This window comes from Symphodus melops, assembly GCF_947650265.1.
Source record: "Symphodus melops genome assembly, chromosome: 18".
Classification (NCBI taxonomy): domain Eukaryota; kingdom Metazoa; phylum Chordata; class Actinopteri; order Labriformes; family Labridae; genus Symphodus; species Symphodus melops.
The window spans coordinates 10,434,701-10,455,502 of NC_136708.1; the positions used below are offsets into that span (position 1 = coordinate 10,434,701).

At 40.4% G+C, this 20,802-nt stretch overlaps 3 protein-coding genes across 6 annotated transcripts in view; 1 reads left to right on the forward strand and 2 right to left on the reverse strand.

The window, feature by feature from the left end:
- LOC306839477 (triple functional domain protein) overlaps positions 1-9,817 on the reverse strand; it is a 77,417-nt gene extending 67,600 nt beyond the window's left edge. For all 3 annotated transcript variants that reach the window (XM_079368206.1, XM_079368205.1, XM_079368204.1), the window contains exon 1: positions 9,376-9,817. In XM_079368206.1, coding sequence (XP_079224332.1) covers positions 9,376-9,445 — 70 coding nt within the window. In that variant the 5' untranslated portion in view covers positions 9,446-9,817. The remainder of the gene's footprint in view (positions 1-9,375) is intronic.
- Positions 9,818-14,076: 4,259 nt separating this feature from the next.
- Positions 14,077-16,309, forward strand: cfap90 (cilia and flagella associated protein 90). Its single transcript, XM_079368222.1, has 3 exons — positions 14,077-14,309; positions 14,945-15,061; positions 16,067-16,309. Exons 1-3 carry the CDS (start codon positions 14,193-14,195, stop codon positions 16,244-16,246), a joined length of 414 nt encoding a protein of 137 aa, XP_079224348.1. The 5' UTR covers positions 14,077-14,192; the 3' UTR covers positions 16,247-16,309.
- A 1,171-nt stretch (positions 16,310-17,480) lies between these two features.
- Positions 17,481-20,802, reverse strand: part of adcy2b (adenylate cyclase 2b (brain)) — a 43,396-nt gene continuing 40,074 nt past the window's right edge. For both annotated transcript variants that reach the window (XM_079368208.1, XM_079368207.1), the window contains exons 22-25: positions 20,667-20,774; positions 19,915-20,029; positions 18,463-18,587; positions 17,481-18,375 (exon numbers count right to left, since the gene is read on the reverse strand). In XM_079368208.1, the coding sequence (XP_079224334.1) occupies positions 18,223-18,375; positions 18,463-18,587; positions 19,915-20,029; positions 20,667-20,774 (501 nt within the window). In that variant the 3' untranslated portion in view covers positions 17,481-18,222. The remainder of the gene's footprint in view (positions 18,376-18,462; positions 18,588-19,914; positions 20,030-20,666; positions 20,775-20,802) is intronic.

Below are 20,802 nucleotides of genomic sequence, written 5' to 3' on the forward strand. Positions count from 1 at the left end.
CCATACACACACACACACACACACACACACACACACACACACACACACACACACACACACACACACACACACACACACACACACACACACACACACACACACACACACACACACACACACACACACACACACACACACACACACACACACACACACACACACACACACACACACACACACACACACACACACACACACACACACACACACACACTTCTATTGCCAGCATGTACATCCCTGGCTTCTTTATAATTCCAGTTTTTTTTTTATCTTACCTTTCAGTCGCTCCCTGAACTTTGCGGTCAGGCCACTCTTCACATTGGAACGCAGGGCACATCCTGAGAGAGACGAAACTTGTTTACAGGCATCTGACCTGCAGCCAAGTGAATGTTTGTCTCTCTGAAAGGCAATCCGGTTCTTTTTGTTCTGGTTTAGGATTATATTACTGTGGTAGGACTTCGGAGTTCACACTGACTTCATACATGCTCTGGGCTACTAACTACGACGCTGCTGCCATTCATTTGACTTCACGGTTTTTTTGTTTTTTTTTGATGATTTTGCTCACCGTGTTCTGATTGAAAAATTACACTGTTTTCGTTGAGCCAGACATCTGCGGACAGAATTTTCCGACCACTTCTGCCGTGTGGACCCTAGTCAGTGAGGTCAAGTGGAGGGTTTTTTTTTTTTTTCAATCCGTCTCTTACCATGGAAGTTCCAAAAATCCATAATTTGCATTGGTTTTTATTGCATTTGTAATAGAAGCTAGAAGATGCTGTTGCTTTTGGGGGCAACACATGACTCAGCATAATCAATAGCTTCACGTTTACAATGGATCCCATGGTGTTGAACAAGCTGTGTGTCGATGGAGAATTATCCTCGACTGTTCAGTTCCCCTCTGCTATTACAGAGCATTTTAAGCTTCTTCTAAATTATAGTTTTTATTTTCTGCAATTTCACTTTCTTGGTGGTTGAGCATGCTGCTGGTTTCAGTTCAAAGCTTGTGTAGTCTAACTGTACACTACAAGCTCAGTGTCAACCAGCAGACAGACACAGTTAGCCACTCGCTGGTGAAAGTATAGTGGAGCATTTGGAAGTTAGAAAATACCAACAGTAGAGTTACAGGGAGACTTTTAATGGACAGTATGATGCATTTCTGACCCGTGGCGAACCATCCCGCATGTCTCTCCCCACTTTCCAACCCTATCCACTATCCTCTCTACAATAAAGGCAGAAAATAAAGAAAATAAAACTATAACAAAAACAAAAAAAAATCTGTCATGCGACGCATCGTTTGGTTGTACTGACAATTATTTGCAGTCAAAAATTAAACTCTGAAAAAGATGCTCAGGTTAAAGTTTAATTCGCCGTCATTGGTCTGTGAGAAGAAGCTTTTACTTTGACGGTCTGAATGTGGGACCGGTTCCAAAAGTTAATCAACATTAGGTCATAGTTTCTGTCACGTCATCGAAAAGGAATAGTTTGGATGTTTCCTTCCAATGTCGCTGAGACTCCCTTTGATAAGGGATATCTCCCCCGACCACCCCGTCACACCTCTCACAGAGTGACTATGACTCAACTATTTGTTTGACCGCACGTGCTTTACTGAAACGTCGATCAGATCACAACAACAGGTGATCGTTATAAACAGGTGAGGAAGAAAAACTGTTCCTTCTACTGAAAGGGACCTGACAGCAGAGCGAGAGGGTTTGGCTCGCTCTGCTTGCTGGGTTTAAATTTTAATGTACCTGCACCTGTTACTGGGAATGAGATAGATACATCGTGTTTGCACAACTACTCAGGGGAAAAGGAGAGAGCAAGTGACTTGATTCATGCTTTACGAACTGGTATGTGCAGTGTATGAACAAAGAAGGTGTTATCCAGAACATGATGGTCCGTCCTGCTAATGTTTCCAAATGGCCTGTGTTGTTGGTCTTGTGAGCATGTTTTTGTATTATGATGTATTTGTGCTTCATTCTAACAGAGACATCATTGTAATGCCGAAGTAAAGCAGTTCAAGTAGAAGCGTTTTAAAGCCTTAATCTCCCGTCCTTTTAAAGGTGCTTTTTACACTTCACATCGAAGGCGTGACAACATGCGCAAATCTAACAACCATCATCTCTCCCACCAGCTGGGTTCCATTGATTATCTTCTCTCCTCTCTGTTGCACAATGGTACCGTCACTTCCAGATGTACATGATGTTCTGCAATTTAACATGCATGTACAGACACTAGGATCTCCAAACGGGTGGAAGGCCAGATGGAGGAGACAGTGGAAAAGTGGCAAACTGGGAAAGTGATAAAGCAAGTGAGAACAAATAGCCACTGGGAGCGTCCACCAATCACAAAGACCGTTACACGGCAAAGCACATGGTGCCTCAATGTCGCAGAGTCATTATCAGCCTGAGCTTCTTTACAATCATCTCTCGCTTTCTGGGCCCAGTTCGGCTCCTTTTCACTTCAAAATGGAAAGGTGTCATAAATCATAAATCTGTCCATGCTCATAGAGTCTATTTAAGGGACGTACTGAAAACTTTTTTGTTTTTTTCCCCAACTTATTCCAATAAGAATTAAGCATTTAACATTTGCATATCCCAACATCGAGTCTCAGCGACCTCGTTTGGTCAAATGTTAAAAGGTGCGTTCCCTTACAGCAGTGATTTAGGCAGAAATGGGAAAACAGGGGGTGCAAAAAAAAATACAGGGGGTGCAAATTTTTTTCAGTGTCACTCACGGCGGCGCGGCACGCCGGAGCGGAGGTTATGTGCTCCCTAACACACTGGTTTTGAATAAGTCTCTAAATGGTGCATTCTGTTTAATGAGATGCATTGTTACACACTTTAGTTTTCCCAAGCTTGATAATGTTGATTTACTGTACAGCCCCTGCCCTGACACACCCCTTTGTCATTTGACTGCAACTCACTTGGTTCATGTTGTCTAACCCCTTTGTTGGCCCACTGCTTCTCTCTGCACTTTCTTTAAAAAACAAACAAACACATAAATTCATAATATTACATGTGTCATCCAGTAATAATAGATCCCTAGACCTTGATAAGTCAATCATCTGTCAGCATTTTCGAATGTGGCGCTGACCCGAAAAGGTGGAGCTAAACCCTGCAGTCCGTTGATTGGTTGAAAAAATCGTCACTTCCCGTGTTACGTCGGTAAACAAAACTCCGCCGTGTTTAAACCATTGACTGTAACACACAGCTGATTGTTTACGTGTGTATTTCTCCTCGCCGATCACAGCCTTCTCTGAAACAAAGCTTGATTGAGTTCTTGTAATAAAGAGTCACATGTCAGTGACAGAGAAGATGAACTGCTGGATGTCTTCCAGCGTTGGTTTTGTTTATGTTGCGTTTTTCTCCTTTGTTGAATTCATTAGTTAGCGGTTAGCTGTTATCGGTTAGCTGCTATCATATGACGCTATTTACATAACGGCTATCGTCATCCGGCTGACACGCCGTCTACCAAATAGGGCACAGGTGGCTGTAGAAACGTAAACAGGATCAGGTTTAAGCTTTTCAGTACCGGTATTCGGCAAACATATTCTTTGCCAGAATTAGAATGTAGCCTAATCAGATATTTAGCGCACCCGTGTAGTAAGCACGTCTATTAAATGTAGATATTTGCACGGCCTAGGTCAAGCCGTGCAATAATTTCAAGGCCGTGTTTTTTTAAAATAGGCCGTGCAAAAAGCGGTTTCGCGGTAGGCTACCTAAATCTATGCCTTACAGTGTAAGACTCGAATGTTTTGGTCGTAGCCCTGAAACCTGATCGTAAGCCAACCTTGACTGCATTAGAGAGAAATAGTCTAATTTGCCGAATACTAAATAATCAGTCTAATCTGGATTCATGACATCATGCAGAACAGCTCTATGGCTGTTCCATCACTGGTACTCCACATGTAAATCTGGACCCAATGTGTGATTGTGCGTGTAAAAGAAGCTGAAGGCTTCTGATTGAATACCGTGCGGTTGAGGAAAATGTGCACTGATTGGATAATCTTTTCAACACTCACACACTTGAAACTTCATCATCCCCACAGTCGTTCCGTGTTGCACATTCGTGGTTTATTAAAGTTGACAAAAGGCTGCTAACCAAATGCACTGGAGGAGATCAATTTGGAGGAGATGTTACGATGACATCACAGCACTCGCCTGCGCATTATGTTGACAGGAAAACTGAGCGATATGGACCAGAACTCATATCTCGATATTTTTTCACTGAAAGGCGATACTCGATATGTATTGATATTGATAAGTTAAAGACGTACATGAACATAAATGATCCGTTTGTGAAATTAATTTTTTTTCTATAATCACAAAATAAATAATGTTTTGTTATCCATTTAGATTTTGACTTTAGCTCAGAGAGAGAGGAGGAGGAGGAGGAGGGTGAAGAGCGAGAGAGTGAGGAGGAGGAGGAGGAGGAGGAGGAGGAGGAGGGCGAAGAGCGAGATGAGAAATAGGTGATCTGGCAGCTCTACAGAAGATGTGTATAACGTTATTTTAATGCAAAATAAAATATATCGACAGCAAAAATATTGTCTTACCCGATATCTTGATTGAGTCCTGTGTGTGGTGTGAGGTTAAAGGTGCAGTTCACCTATCGTCCAGTGAGGCCACTAACAACATATAGCTGAAAGCTAGATCTGATTTTCTCTTTTGTATATATCACTATTGCTCTTGAGTAAAAGAAGTGATTTGATTCAAGCACTCTTATCTGATTACTTGATTCATCGCCACAATAACCAATAGATTACTCAGTTATTAAATAATCTGTTACTGCAGCCCTGAGATACAGGCCGCTCTATAAAACTCTTGGAGTGTTGTGCAGGGTGAGGAGTCTCTCTGATCAGCTGTCGGCAGGGTTTAACATGCATGAAGTGTCAGCTCCGCTCCTTTGAAGTCTACGCTGAGATGAGACCAAAAATAAAAAATAAACAAAGAAGGTACATGATCCTAGCTGTAGCTTTTGTCAATGGAAACCTTCACACAACAGTAACGAGTCACAGAATGACCAAAGTAGCGCCTTTAGCCAAGCCGTACCGTGCGGTGCTGGTGTAACACGCGTCGACCTGAACAGGGAGTTTTAGCATTTAAAAATAGTGAACGCCTCATTGTCAAGTAATTACCAAAACAAAATGTGGCGCTAACGGAAGGGGTAAAACAAAGGGACAATAAAGCTAGCCTTCAATAATTAATTTGCATTGATCCGGGATGCACCAACCCTCTGTTTACCTCGCGCTCATAAACACGGGATGATAAAACGAAATGTGCTTTGAACAGCATTAGACTTTAGCATCTGCTCTGTGTCTGACTTGGCAGCTTTAAGCCTGCAGGAAACCTTTACTGAGGGACCTCAATCAGTCTCCATCTCCTGGATCAATATCCATTAGTCTCAGACTGCACCAGTGTGTGTGTGTGTGTGTGCGTGTGTGTGCGTGCGTGCGTGTGTGTGTATGCAGACGTGATCTTGGGTGAATGGGTCTGAGTCATAAATGCATGCTCAGGATCAGATTTCTCTCCCTCTCTCCTGCTTGTCTGTTTCACTCACTTTGCACACACACACACACACACACACACTCATTCAAACATACAGACCTACCTTGTGACGCCGTGTTGCAGCCTCTAAACATTTATTCATGACGGCCTCGCAGTGTGGTCGGCAGATATTTTCCCCTTATATGAATAAAGTCCTACCCTTCTGACAAGTATAGTAAGTGCATGAAAGCAAATCTAAATCAGCCTCTTAGTCATCAGTGGAGCCACATGGATGTATGAAGAGGACGCACTGGATGATTGACAACCAAGCACAACTAAACTCTCTATTTGAGAAGTGTGAGGCCGAGGTATTTATTCCAGTCTGGAGGACACGGTAAAGAGACGGGGGGAAAGCTCTTTTTTGTGACAAGATGTCATTTTGCATCAGGATGGAGGGAGCCAACACTCAGTTACTGATGGCAGAGATAACATTGAGCTATATGAAGGAGGGACTGGGGTGGATGTAAACTGTCAGACAGCAGGCCATCTCACAGATATAACGGAGAGTAAGGTCTTTTACCTGCTCTTTTGTTAAGTATATCGTGAGATAACATTTGTTAATTGGCACTACACAACGAAAGATTGATTGGTGTACTGACAGAGACAAGGGAAGAAAGCACAGAGGGAGGACATGCGAGAGACAAAGAGACCAAATGTCGAAGGATGGAAAAAGATATGAGAAAAGGAGCTGGGAATAGAGGAGTGAGGAGGGGGGGGGGCATAGCCTATGGCAAGACACTCAAACCTGTGCATGTCACAACAAGATTTCCAGATATGTTGAGAGGAAGTTCATGAGAAAAACAAGGAGGGGGAGCCTGAGTGTGACACTGAAGCCTTCCAACTTCAGCTTATTGTAAAAGAGCTATCTCAGGCACATGTATTGGTTTCACTTCTGGTTTTACAACTCCACACTAAGATTTCAGATTCCCAAGAAGAGAGTGAAGCAAAGACGCTTCCCTTTTTCTGATCCGACACTCGTACTCATTGACTCATGAGCAGCTCGGATGAAAGAAGCACTCCAGAATAAAGCAGACATTCTGATCAGAAAGGAGCATTTATCAGGTCCAAAGAAGACAAAAGGTATCTTTGTATTTATGTCCATAGTTATCGTAATCAAATCTCACTGTCAAAGACGGTTTTTTCTCGATCAGTGTCCCGGTGCACAAAATGACGATCAGCATATTAGCATATGTGCTCGACACTCACAGGGTACAACGACAAAGCAGTACAAATAGAAACAAAAAAACTGGGTCATATTTAACATGAACACGAGCTGTTTGCGACCACAGCACAACCACTAACACATACTCCATAAACTAGAGCTAAGTACAGCTTCAGCCAACTTTTCTTGAAAAGTGTCAACAAACACTAAAAAAAATGTGCTCTCAAATGATCGTATTGCGATGTGATATTAAACCCGGACCACGTGTCCATGATTACTATTACTTGACTTTAAAAACCCACAATTGTTGGTCCCAATAAGTTACAAGGGAAGCATTGAACAATTTATTTTGTAAGATTTGAATCCCTGTCCATGTGCGTTGGTGAAGACACTGTCTCAAGTGCAGTTTGGCCAGAAAAGTAAAAGATGATCAATATTCAAATATTATTTCTACACCAGCGCATTCATTACCCACATCCCTGACTGCACTCTTACGCTTTGATTTTATCAACAATACATTGTCTTTTAATCCAGCAGAAGCAATCTCACCATTATCACAAACTGAACTAATTAACTGAGTCATTGCTCCTCTAAAAAAAAAAAAAAAAAAAAAAACTATGTATACATAAAGAGTTATTTTTAACCACTAAAAGCAGATGGAGAATTGGTGGCATGTCTGCCTGATATTATTATTGAAGGAACAAATAGGCGTCCATTCAGATCACAAAGATTCAGCAGAGTGGCAGCAGCTGCACACCATCAACAAAACAACAAGAACAACGAGTAAGTTCTCAGGATGCATCCCATCACTCTCCCTACAGGAAGCCAAAGAATAAGTTCAAAGAATATACTGTGCTTATCATCTCACTATACACAAAACCACAGGAGTCAGAGGCTGGATGTCAACACTTGGCTTTTTTAGAGCCCTCTAACTGTATTTCAAAATATCTATGGTAAATGGCAAACATGGCAGTGTGGTACAACAGTATGATTTGAACACAGTAATTAAAATGCATAACTATTCTATTCCACAGCTTTCTGAGTATGTTATTATGAACACATTATGAACATGCAGACCTTCAATAACTACATTTATAGACACTAAAGGCAGTCAGCTAGTTGAGAAACTTCTTTCAGGAACATAAGCAGTAAACTGGCACAGCCAGTGAAGTTACTGACGTAAGATATAACACTGAGCACGTTTACTTCTTACAGTCGGTGAACATTGCTAGTGAGGGTCATCTGGCATTGCAAATTCAGCCCCTAAAGTCTGCAGCTTTATCAAGTCAAAGACCAACAAATAACAGCCGTTTGACAAATAAACTTATTCCATTAAACTTTATCTCAGGAGACACTCATTGGCAATATAGTGAAACATAAAACGTAGTCTAACGTGTATTTTAGGACCGTTTATTTACAGTTAAGTCTGAAATCAGTGTAGGCCCGCGTTAGGACTTCAGGTCACACTCACTTTATGCAGATTAATTAGCCTACTTATCTGATGTTACAATCATAACAACGTAATGGGCGACACGAAACCAAGTCCAATAGTATATTGGTTGTAAAGAATAAATCAGTGTCGCTGTTATTTAGGGGTTTTATCAGAACCAACAGACGCTGATATTGATAAGAGGCAGCCTCTTGGCCTCTTTTACACAGCTAGCTTATCCAGCCCAGTGAACACCCAGCCTGTATATGCCACGCCATGTATTGTTTACATTGCTTGCATAGCTTTGCTATTATTTTGAAGCACAGACAAAAAATGAAATTAGAGTTCGCGGAATGATAAGTTAAAACAGACGCACACGAAGTAACCGTGTATGTAATACACCAATGAGCTGTTAGGATACACGACAGCTTTGTTAAGTCAAAGCCAAGCTAGCGATGCTAAACCAGCTAGCATGTGTTAGCTAAGCAGCAGACAGGATTCACCAATCTGATTCAGGATTCACTAGCTCACATGCTAACAGTGAAAGCTAGTGGTACAGTCTATGGTACGAACACACCAACCCATTATCGGACAGCCCTGACCTGCTTCTTTTTCTCAGGTCTTTTCCATGTCAATACAGCGAGTGTATTTAGTCCACAGCACCTCAGCGTAGGATATTTTTTTAAGAGTTGTGATCTTTCATCAGTCGGTTTCATTTAGTGGTGTCTGAGGATTCATATACAATGTTCCTCTTTTAGGCCAGTTTCCTTTCTCATAACTGTTTTACTTAGTCAAGCCTACTCTCCAGATTTTAATGTCACAGCAGTCTCAGTAGTTACAGTAATGTCGAGGAAATTGCAGGACATATATTATTCAAAGTACACAGGAAAATAAACCAGTATTAACACCATCCACTATGCCAGATCCAAGGAAACTGTCCGATGATGGAACTAACGCGTTTAGCGCTCAAGCTACTATGCCATGCTAATCAGCCAGTATGGGCTGAGATTAAATGCTGGTTAGAAAAATGCATTAACCAAGCCCAGTTTTTAGATGTTCCCAACAATAGTGTTGACCATTGCTATCTGCTGTACACACCAAGCATGAACTATTTCAGCTTAAGATGCCCTTGTCCCTGTCTGTCTGATCCTCCAAAGCACTCTACATAAGCGGCAACAATGTCCATGGACCAAAAGCTCAATGTTGAGCTCATTTCGACCTCTTACTTATTTTTGGCTTACCGGTCTTAAAGAACGCTGCGATGTCGCTAGCGTCCTTCGTCGTCTCCTCCGCTCCTTCCCCGGAGCTCATGGCTGCCACAATCGGAACCTTGCTTCAGTATCTCCCGAATAGATCCCTCCGAAAAATGTCAGAAAGGTGGCACACAATCACTTCTTTCCCGACGAAAATGTCATAAAAGACACATATACGGTTACGGGGACTCGTAGACGCTAGCAGTGCCATCTGCAGACCTCCATCTTAGGGTAACGTAATTGGAAACGATCAGCCGGGGGCACCGGGTTCCTCCTCGGAGTGGAGCCGAGGGGAGAGTGGCTGTGGCGGGGAGGAGGGGCGGGAGGGGCCGGGTCGCTGCTCGGTGAATCTCCGTGCATTCGGAAATGAGCAGTCGGCGGGTCATCAAGGAACGACGGCAGTCACTGTACGAGTATGTGACCGACTTTAACTGGAGAGCAAGACATGTATATCCAAAGAGTACTAAAAACTACACATGGAAATAGCATAAACTATACGTGGTCATGATTTGGCTATCGGAATTATTAAAATTACGTGAAAACTAAACTGTCTCGGTTATGCGAGGCTTAGTTCAAAGAGAGACTGGGATTTCAGATATCTAAAGACAATATTGTTGTTGGGGTTTTTTTTGTATGTTTTTTTTGCGACAGTTCCTTTAAAAGTGTGTTAATGTTTAGTTAACCATAAGTAGGGAGGAGCAGAGGGATTTGTAAAGTCTACCGGATACAATCCAATCAGAAAAGGTCAGCTGTTTTGATTGAGGTTTTAACCTCCTTCGTGAACGCAGATGTATCACTGCTGCCATCTGCTGGTTCAAGTACTTCATTAAAAACATTTTTTTGAAGTAGGCCTGAAAAAAAATTCTGCTTATGCTTCAGGTTTCTTAGCAATAGTGTTATCAAATGAGGGATTTGTTATCGGTTCATTAAATTAAAGATAGTTTTTGTGCATGGTTTAAGTACCCAATCTTGTGCCATCACTAAATGACCAGTTACCACCTTAATAATAGGCCTACTGCCTCCCAAACTTTTAAAAATAGCTTTTAAATATTAAAATTAAACCGTACAATTATATGAATAATATTTAGCAGCACACACTTGCTTTCATTCTTACTTACCTTAAACTGTTATTGATCAACATATTGAGAAATTAGTTTTTATTTTGGACAAAGAAAAAAGCTGACGGGGAAAAAGCAAAGTATTCTTTTTTAAGTATCTTACAGGGATAGAAGCCTGATGTGCTTGTGAAATAATTATTGCAGAAATATATCTTGTTTCTCAGACTGCACCTCTTATCGATACAGTACAAATTGAGTATGAGATTCTTGCTTGTTGTTCAAGATTCATATGTTTGTATTTTTTCTCATGTATCTGCGCACATAAAAAAGACGTTTTTTTCCCCTTATTCCACAGCTTTATGACAAAAGCTCTTACAATGGAGAATGAAAATGCTAAAGTGGCAAATGGCCTTGGACTTAAGCAGTTGTCTTCAGATCAATAAAATACACGTCACATTTCACCATTCACACTAAATCCACTAGATACAAGTTTCAGTTTAGGAAATTCTCACTTCTCACCTGTGCGCCGACGTGAGTGGCCGCACATTCAGTAGCTCCGTCCCTGTCGTACTTGTCTGATGGACACTACCTGCAGGAAGGGACAGAGCCGTCTGTACTTCCTGAGAAGGCTGGGGTCCTTCAACATCTGCAAAAAGCTGCTGCAGATGTTCTACCAGTCTGTGGTGTCCAGCGTCCTCTTCTACGCCGTGGTGTGCTGGGGAGGAAGCTGCAAGAAGAGGGACGCAGCACGCCTGGACAGACTGGTGAGGAGGGCCGGCTCTGTGGTGGGTACAGAGCTGGACTCACTGGTGACAGTGGTAGAGAGGAGGTCTCTGGACAAAATGCTCTCCATCATGGACAACACACACCACCCTCTGCACAGCACCTTCACCGGGCAGAGGAGCATGTTCAGCGAAAGACTGCTGTCACAGTCGTGCTCCACGGACAGACTCAAGAACTCTTTCGTCCCCCTGGCAATAAGACTGTATAACACTTCACTGTCACGGCAGGGAAGAAGCGCACGGTGATCCCTGGAATCTTTTTTCACTTTTTTCTCACTCCTCACCTGCACTGCTGACCTCAGAGTCAGCCTCCAGTTGGACACTGTAATGCATATTGATAGTCACTTTACTGAGCACTGGTCACTTTAAAGATAATCACCCTAATCATGTCTGGTTTCATCCTACTGTTGTGTTATGCTACATCTGTAAGGGTTGACATGATCACCCTAATTAGGTCAAGTTTCACTCTATTGTCTCCAACACTTAATGCTAATCTGCCCCTCAATAGTTGGGTACTTAACGATAATTACCCTAAGCACTCCTGGTTTCACCATATTGTCTAGGACACTTAATGCAAATCACTGCTCCTTTAAGTTGGTGAACCAATTTACATTCCTGCATTGACTGTTTAACGACTGTACTCACACCTCTGGCATAAGCTCAAACACCTCTGTACATGCACATGTAACTAGTTTCTAATGGTCAGCACTTTGTTTCTAAGGCTCTTTAACTGTTTACAGGTCTCTTTTAACCAACACATGTTTTTCTCTCCTCACAGGTTATGTACATTATGCTATATTAGTTTTAAGTCTAACTGCTAATGCTAACTGCACAGGTTTAACATATAATTATGTTTATTCTTAGTCACATAGGGGCTGCTAAATCTGTTTGGGGGATTTGTATACAGAGGGGAGGGGGGACAGCGGGTGTGTATTGTAACTAATGTCTTGTGTCCTGCCTGTCTGTATACTGCTACTGGATGCCTTGAATTTCCCTCGGGATCAATAAAGTATCTATCTATCTATCTATCTATCTATCTATCTATCTACTGACTGCTTTGGCATCATTGGCTGATAAGACTTCTTCGAGACGCTGACCAACAGTTGGTAAGAAAATCACATAATTTCTATATGATCATTTAATTTGTTTTATTGAGTGTTATGTTTGGGAAATGAAGTTAGTGTGCATTTTGATGTATTAATGGTTATGTCCAGCAGGTGGAAGGCTGATCCTTGTGATCAACTCTAGCTTTCATCCACAGTGGGAAAAACATGATGGCTTGTGGAAGAATGAGGTTAGTATCGTCTCTCCTGTCCGTTTAAGTTCCTACAATCTAGTAAGTGATCTACAATCTATAATGGTTTTAACTGACACTCATCATTTGTTGACATGGCTACAGCTGCAGTGAGATTGATTGTTTAATTTCCATATTCTCTTAAGCATTCATTTCATAGACCAATGTGTGGGTCTAGTTGCTGGGAAAGGTGCCAGTTCTTTTCCTTTGTACTGTCAATGTGCCCTTGGGCAAGGCACTGGGCCTAAACTGCTCAGGGCGCCCCTGTGTGCAGTTCCATCACTCTGACATTGCTCTATAATGCATCTCCATCTTTTGGGCCTTTGTGTGTGAGTAGCATAGCTCTCAATAACAGTTGTGTTGTTGAGTGTAAACCTGAATTTCCCCTTTGGTATTAATAAAGTATATGAAATGAAAAAGGCTTATTTTGGTCGGTGTGTGTGTTTCATTGACTGCATAACACTATGGTCTCATTACATCACTTTTTATTGACACTGGTAGCCATACAAGCAGATTTCACCAGCAACTGTAGTGGGGAAATCTGATTGGTCCACAGTCATTCATGTTTTACTTTTGTCACCTTTTAGCTACCAGCCACATTTTGCAACAAACAAACAACAATTAAAAAAAATAGAGCAACAAGTAAATACCTGATTTAGAATGACAAATATCAAAGTGGGTTAAATTGGCACTTTATGATTGCGTGTTGCTTAATTAATACAAATTTGTACCAACAAAAAAATATGAGAAGAATGAGGCTGATTTGTAGTGTCTATCAATATTAAGTAATCTTTTTATGTGCATTTATTTGTGGTCGACATAGAAGCGGGAGAAACTTTGAGTTAAGTGTCTTGAACAAGGACACATCAGTCGTGTCGGCAGGCGCTGGGGATCAAACCCCGAACCTCTTTTTTTCATTTCACCATCATTGTGCAAGATGAGAACACTGATAAAGTGTATTTGCAAGTGTGTTTCAGCAATGATGGCAGAGGGTAAACAAATATTACAGCCTTTATTTTACAAGATTTAGATGAGACTCATTTTCCTGAGAATACTGGATGCAGTGTAGTATCTAATTAGGTTAAAAAAGAGTATTCATGCATTTAAATAACATTGTATAAACAATTTTGTATTAAGTCAAAAGTTATGTTCTTAGTCTTTTCAATTTGGTGACTTTCAGGTGCCTTTTCAGACACATTTAAATGTGTTTATCCTTCGATATAACATCACCAGTCAGTAGTTTCGTTCAAAATGGAATTCTATCTGTCTGTCTATCTGAGAGATAGAAACAGGCACAACATAAACATAACACACCAAGGATGGATTGATAAATAACTTTTCATTGTTATGTTATGTACGAAACTTTGTAGATCATTTGGTCATTTTGAAAAAGAGATTAATTGGATTAATTCGAGGATAAAATGAGCAGGGGGGATTGCCAGTTACTTGTATTCCACACACACAGATAATGAAAATATATTTTTTTAAATTGTGTGAATTGACTGTGATTGAAATCACTATTACTGAGGCCTATGCAACATACCGTGGCAGTGTAGTGAATCAGTATCCTAGCAACCAAAGACGCCAAACAGTGGTCCATGCAGGGGGACGTGCAGTCAGGGATCAAGCGATCATCTGTGGTTTTAACACTTTCTGTTTTTAGCCACAAAGATGGATGTATCACTTGAGGCACAAACAAAACCACTCTCTACCATATCTGCCTTTAGTTACATCCCACCACGCCGTAAAGGACCAAAAGAAATGACGTACTTTAACAGAGACTCAAAGGTAAAGTGTTCGATTGGAACTGCTAATAAAGCTAGCCTAAGCATTAGATTCTGTAAATGGGGCATTCTACCGAATTAGTTCAAAGTGCTGTCCCATTCCAAAAAAGGTTTAATAAAACAATTAAGTATTCAGACGTGGATATTTACTGAGATTATATAATGATCCCAGGACATTAACTGAGATAGCGATAAGCTAAATAAATACAAAAGCAGCTGTCCCCAATCCTGACCCCTACATTTCAATGCATGAAATGTAAATACCACTTAAAACCCTTAAAACGTGTTTTTCTTTTTTTTTTCAGTGGTGTTATTTAAAAGATCTTCATATTAAGTTTCAACAGAGGTTGAAAGACTTAGATTTATTGTGGATTGAATTTTTAAATTAAAAAAAAAAGACCCTCGTTTTTATGTCACTTCCAAAACATATATATATATATATATATATATATATATATATATATATTTATGTTATTAAAGTAATACTGTGTCAGAGGGTCCTTTCAATTAGTAACAGACTGGTTACTCATTTACCAAAGTGTTGATTTGGTGTTACTTAGAAATATGAATATGCTGGGACTGGTCTTACTCCTGCATGTTTGAATTTAATTAACCTGCCCACTTTGTGTCTCTTGCAAGGCTCCAGAAATCTCCACCTATGACCAAGTGTTCCATCAGGATAAGGGATATGATATGCGACTAAAGCGAGATGACAGAAAACACTATAAAGGAAGAGAACTAGACATACATGAAGAGGTAATGACGACAATTGAGTGACTATTTTCGGTCTTCATAATCTCATTTAAAGGAATTGCAAATGATGAAGCTGAAGTCCGTGATTCAGTCAACCTACAGCTGAATCTGTAGCTTTCTTCTATCAGAGAGGACGTTAGAATGTGACTTGATTGTGTTTACAACTGCAGTAAAGAGTTAAGTACCTTTCAACACAGACCAGAGCAGACAAAATAAGCACTGACACCTTGATAAGCTCGTTCCTAAACACTAGAAGAGAGTCCTACTTATTTGTGCTGTCTTCAGCTCAAAGATTTTATTGGTGCTATAGCTTTTGGAACGTCAGTAGAATATGACATTTTGTTCTAAAAGGGCATACATACATTTTAAAAGGTTCCTTATTTATAAGTCTGTTAACACTGTCACCATGTGCTGGCTGACATATACGCCTATAAGTTTTATGGCTGCTTTTGATTCTGTTTCATCTCCATCGTGTAATTATTCATGTCAGGAAAAGTAGCTCACAGTGCGTTTCTGGGTCACTGGAAGCAGAGAGGGTGGTGAACAAAGCAACCGCTCACACTGGTGAGCGTGTAATTACAGAGAGTTGAGAGGTTGGCCGTCAGCATTGGTGACAGCTCTTGCTGAATTAGGACATTTCTGTTCTGGAATTTACATTTGAATATGAACGAAAAAGTATTTATTGTGTAAACTGTTCACAGGATAATGGCGGTGAGTTAAATTTTATTCCTGCTCAGACGCATGCAAATACAAAACCAACCAGTGAATCTCTACAGCCATATGCTGGCACTCTGTTCTGCAGAGACTGAGCCTGGCTTTCCTATTTAGAGGCTCTAAGTGTTTGAAAATTCTAAAACAGTTCATCAATTTGCATATTAGAATAAAAAAATTTGTCAGTCTAAATCTGTCATTGGCCCATTGAGGCTGGAATTTACTTTTGATACATAATTTCTTGTAGAATTATTTTTTACTTTGTATATTTATTTGCTTTGTCCCGTTTAATTCCAGGAGAAGGCCAGAGCTGTTCCTGTGCGCTCATCTGCAGAGTACGGCCAACATCCTGCTCCTGACATCTTTAAACCAAGCCTTACGTACAAACGGGTGGCAAGCACTAAAGCTGAATTCTTCATGGAAAACGGCATTACCTGGAATGTGGAAGAAGGATACGGATCAGTGGCCCCTTTTTAACAACCTGAAGTATCACTGCATGAGACCAACGCAGTCACCAATAAATCGCTGTGGTTTTGCAAATGGTTTAGTTTACTTAATGGGTCAATGTTAAAATAATCCAACTTTAAATAACTGTGACTTCTAATTATTTTGATTTCATAATCTGAAACCCAGTTATGAGCTTGTCTAACTTTATGTTTAGTCCTCTGGCAAGAGCCCTTAAAGAACAAATGAGAAAAATGACTCGGATCAAATGACATTTTCTGGCTTTCTAATATCCATCCTATTAGTATGCATGTCTCTTGAAAGTTCAGGTGAAACAGCCTATACATTTAAAATGTCTTTCAGTTATTACAGCTGTGTTGATAATCATATCAAATGTCAAAATGATTGTGTTCATACATTTGTTTTATTAAGAGACTAGATGTCCTGAGTGACTGACAGAGTGGAAACTCTCTCACTGAAATGCTGAAACATAACCTCACTGAAGGACTGTTATTTATATAAACTGTACAAGTCACAAAGAGTTGCTCCAACCAAACCTATAATCACATGCTCTTTGACCATTTGCATACTTACCACTAAACATTAGCTGTGTTTGATCTATCCCTTTTTTTTAAGTTTAAGTTTAAGTTACCTTCACATTGTGTAATCACTCAACTCAACTCTTTGATTTGCAAGTCATAGATTTTTCTCTCTCTGTGTGTATGAATCCTGAACCCACGCGACTGAGATCAACCTCCTACACGATGAGAACGAGCAGAAAAGGCTCTCGTTTGCTCCTGCCTTTTGACTTGGGCAGAAGTTTGGGCGACATTCTGAGTAATCATGCAATCTTTGAATGTTTGGTGCAGTGTCCATTTGAGATGATGAGGAGCCTGATACACAGTGTTGTATAAAACGTGAAATATAGTGGATAGTTTAAAGGCAAAGACTATCTTTAAGATAACTGCAACATGGAATATTTGTTTTGGGAAGAGTTGTTAAAAACAAAAAGAACATACAGCTAAAAACACGTCAAATGCTTCTATATTGCTACTGTACAGATAGAACCCCTTATTACTTTCTGGCATTTTTCATTACAATAAATACATCTCTGCAAAATATGTGTATTGTCTCCTATCATTCAAACCAATTATATTACGAGCTTTAGACTCCTGGGATCTGAGCTTGCAATGGTTTATCTTTGAAGAGTCTTCTAAGTTGCTTTTCTGTTGAGTGCACTACAACAATCACACACTGACAAGCGATGGTTATTTATATACAAATGTTTAATGAATAACAAAAGGATGGCAGTGAACAAGTACACTCTGCGGTTGGTTTGTCTCCATATAAATTAGAAAAGAAAACTCCTCTTGGATCCTGCGCCCGAGTCCACCTCCTCTTCAGTGGGACACAAATGCAGCCCTCGCTATAAATACAATTCACAGGTTTTTGGCAAACTACCCACCACTATGGCGACTTACTGGCATCAACTGCTCTATATGACAATAAACTATTATAGCATCCATTTGGAATAAAATGGAACAAACCGGCGCTCAGTGCCAATCAGGCAAATACAAAAAAAAAAGCACAGCTCAGCAGGCAGCTCAGTTTGCTCAAGTATAAGGCTCTGAAGCACTAACACTGGCATGGCTAAGTAGCTCCACACCACTAGTACTGTACAGATGGGTGACTGAGGTCTTTGAGAGCTGCACTAATGTAGCAAACCTCTCTTACGTGAGGCACTCCTTTAGACAGTGATGAGACTCCTTGGTTAAAAGTTCGTTGTTACACTTGAGATGTGAAAAGCATCCATAATGCGGCACTGGAGAACTGTGGCAGTGCTCCTCAACACCACAGCTCGACGTTGTGTTGCTAAGGACAAAACTGGTTCTATCCGTTGTACTGCTGGCTTCTGATAATGGGTGTTAGCTACAGAGCATGACAAATCACTTCTACAGCCACTTTGTGTTGTCTGTTCTCAAGTCTCATTTTTCCAATAAATGTCATACTCAAGGCATCACAGTCCCTTGTGACAGAGATCGGGTCATCTCTGTGTGTACAAAGTAAGTCTTCAGGTCACCCTTCCCCTTCACATTGATGATGCCCCGACATGAACACATGTAGCCGAGTGTCAATAAGATATCATTTGTCTCCTCTGTTACCTGTATAGAAAGAAACACAAATGAGTGGGATTAGAAGTGTTCTAGCACGCTGGACGACATGCAGCTGCATTTTGCAAAACATCCCACCTGTATTTTTCCCAGTACTCCCGTAGTCTCCATCCTACTGGCCACGTTAACACTGTTTCCCCAGATGTCATACTGAGGTTTCTGGGCTCCGATAACTCCTGCTATCACTGGACCATGGTTTATCCCTAAGCAAAAAAAAAACAAAACACAAACAACATTGCTGAGTCTCTGCAATAATCAAGAAAGTTGCACGAATGACGATCTTGTTACATGGCTACTTATGCAGGTTTCGAGTGGTACTCCAGGCGATACTTGATATATTTATTGACATTTTTCTTCTTTAATGAAAAAATAAAATGTAGGTAAGTTCTCAGAAAAATCCTCAAATGTGTTTCATGAACAGTCTGCTGTACATTGTTAACATTGACATGAAAAATGACAATGATATCAACTAAAATAGGCAAAGTGGCAGCTCTATAGATCACAGTATTTTACTGCAACATAAACTGTGTCGCTATAAATGATATTGTCTCCCTACAGTATATCTTTTTTGAAACTGTTGCGATACATCTACAAAAATATATATATTTCCGGGCCCGAGTCTGAATCTGAGTACTTTTATTTCTCATTGTTTTTTAGCTTTTGTTGTCTGTCGTTCTTAATCTGATGACATGCTCAAGCCTGATGACAATGATGCCTCTTGAACTAACAGACTTTTTTTACTTTTAACTTGTACATTGTAGCTGATAAAAACAATAATCTTATTTGTTAATGCTGATAAAGGATTTTCAAGCAAACACTTTTCGTTGTGCTTGTCATATGGAGTTTTTGGACTGCAGGGAGTTTTACCTTAGCTCTTTGAACTGTTGGAACCCCCCCACCCTTTTTTGTATTGATCGCACACCGCAGGAACTATGAACTATTTAAGTTCCTTGAACCGTGTTAAGAGAAACCATTTTAGCTCCTGCTTCAGACTGGGTTCCCACGGCGGAGCTAATGCAGACAGAAAAAAAGTCCCCATTCCAACATTGCATCATTGCTATTCAAAGGAATAAGAAGATGTGATTTAGCTGTGAATATGCTACTCTGACTACAAAAAAAAAATAATAATAAACGGATTTGCATTTGTATACAGTTATATCAAGAGACTTCAAAAAACAGCAGATAGACAATTTATTATTCTGAGAGACATCGTGTAAATCACATCAAAACAGTAGCAGGACGAAACTAGTAACAGGCAGAGTACATCCAGACTCATTGGTTGAACACGTTTCAGCCTCCAACAGATTGGCTGAGAATGTGGTGTAGCGTTAGAGGCAGAACTAAACCTGAATCTGCTTGTGACCCCCTAAGATTGTTATAACTAAGAATATTGTACATCAGAGGGCTTTTATCACCGGGCTACAGGCTCATTCACCATTGTGTTACCTCAGACAGACATTCGTTTAACTGCACATTTTAAAGACTACAACATTAACTTGAAGGTTCATGCTGTAAAGAATTTTTTCTCACCAATTCTGAGTCTGAAGTCATTGAAGGAGTGTTTGTTGATAACATCCAGCTTCCCCACAAGAGCAAAGGCAAATTCCACCATGGTGCCGATGTGCATGTACTGTCTGTCATGTTCCTGAGGAAAATGCAGAACATATGTTTAATGCGCTCTCTGAAGCAAGTTTAAAGAAGACTGTTTGACTGCAAAATTAACTTTGATAAAAGTACATACACATTGACTGAGATGGCTGCTTCTCTAGCAATGGCTTGTCCAGAAAAATATCAGCATGTTTCCTACCAATCTAGGAGATTCCTTTAAAAATATACTGCCCTTATTTCTGTTTGATGATCTAATTTCTTTGCAGACTTCCCTGTTGTATTTGATCTCCCTGATGCTTTAATGTTACGTTTGGCACATTTTTCAAAGATACAGCCCACACAAAGCTTCCCATGCAACTTACACTTTGATGCTTGAGTCTGATCATGTTTTGAGACCACTGATGAAAAGGGACAAGTTGACAAAAAATAATCAGAGTTCTGGCACCTTAAATGGGTCGAGCGTGGGGAGAAAAAAGTTCTTTGTCTATCAAATATCAGCGCTAATGAAAATGGTCTGAAAGCTTTGATCTCCACTTCAGAAGAAACACTGAACACTCCATGTTGATAAGAATGCTTTTAAAAAGCATTCTTATCAATATGCACATCAATATGGAGTGTTCAGTTCAAACATATTTAAATATGTTTGAAATGAGCCCATGTATGTTAATGCATGCCTGTGAGCACTCTGGTCCCGGTGTCACATTGAGTCCAGTTGCAGCCATGTAGGTGCTCCCAATGGTCTTTATCTTCTCCACGCCGCTGAACTTAGGTTTGGACAGCAGCTAAGAAGGCAGAAAGAATCCAGTATAA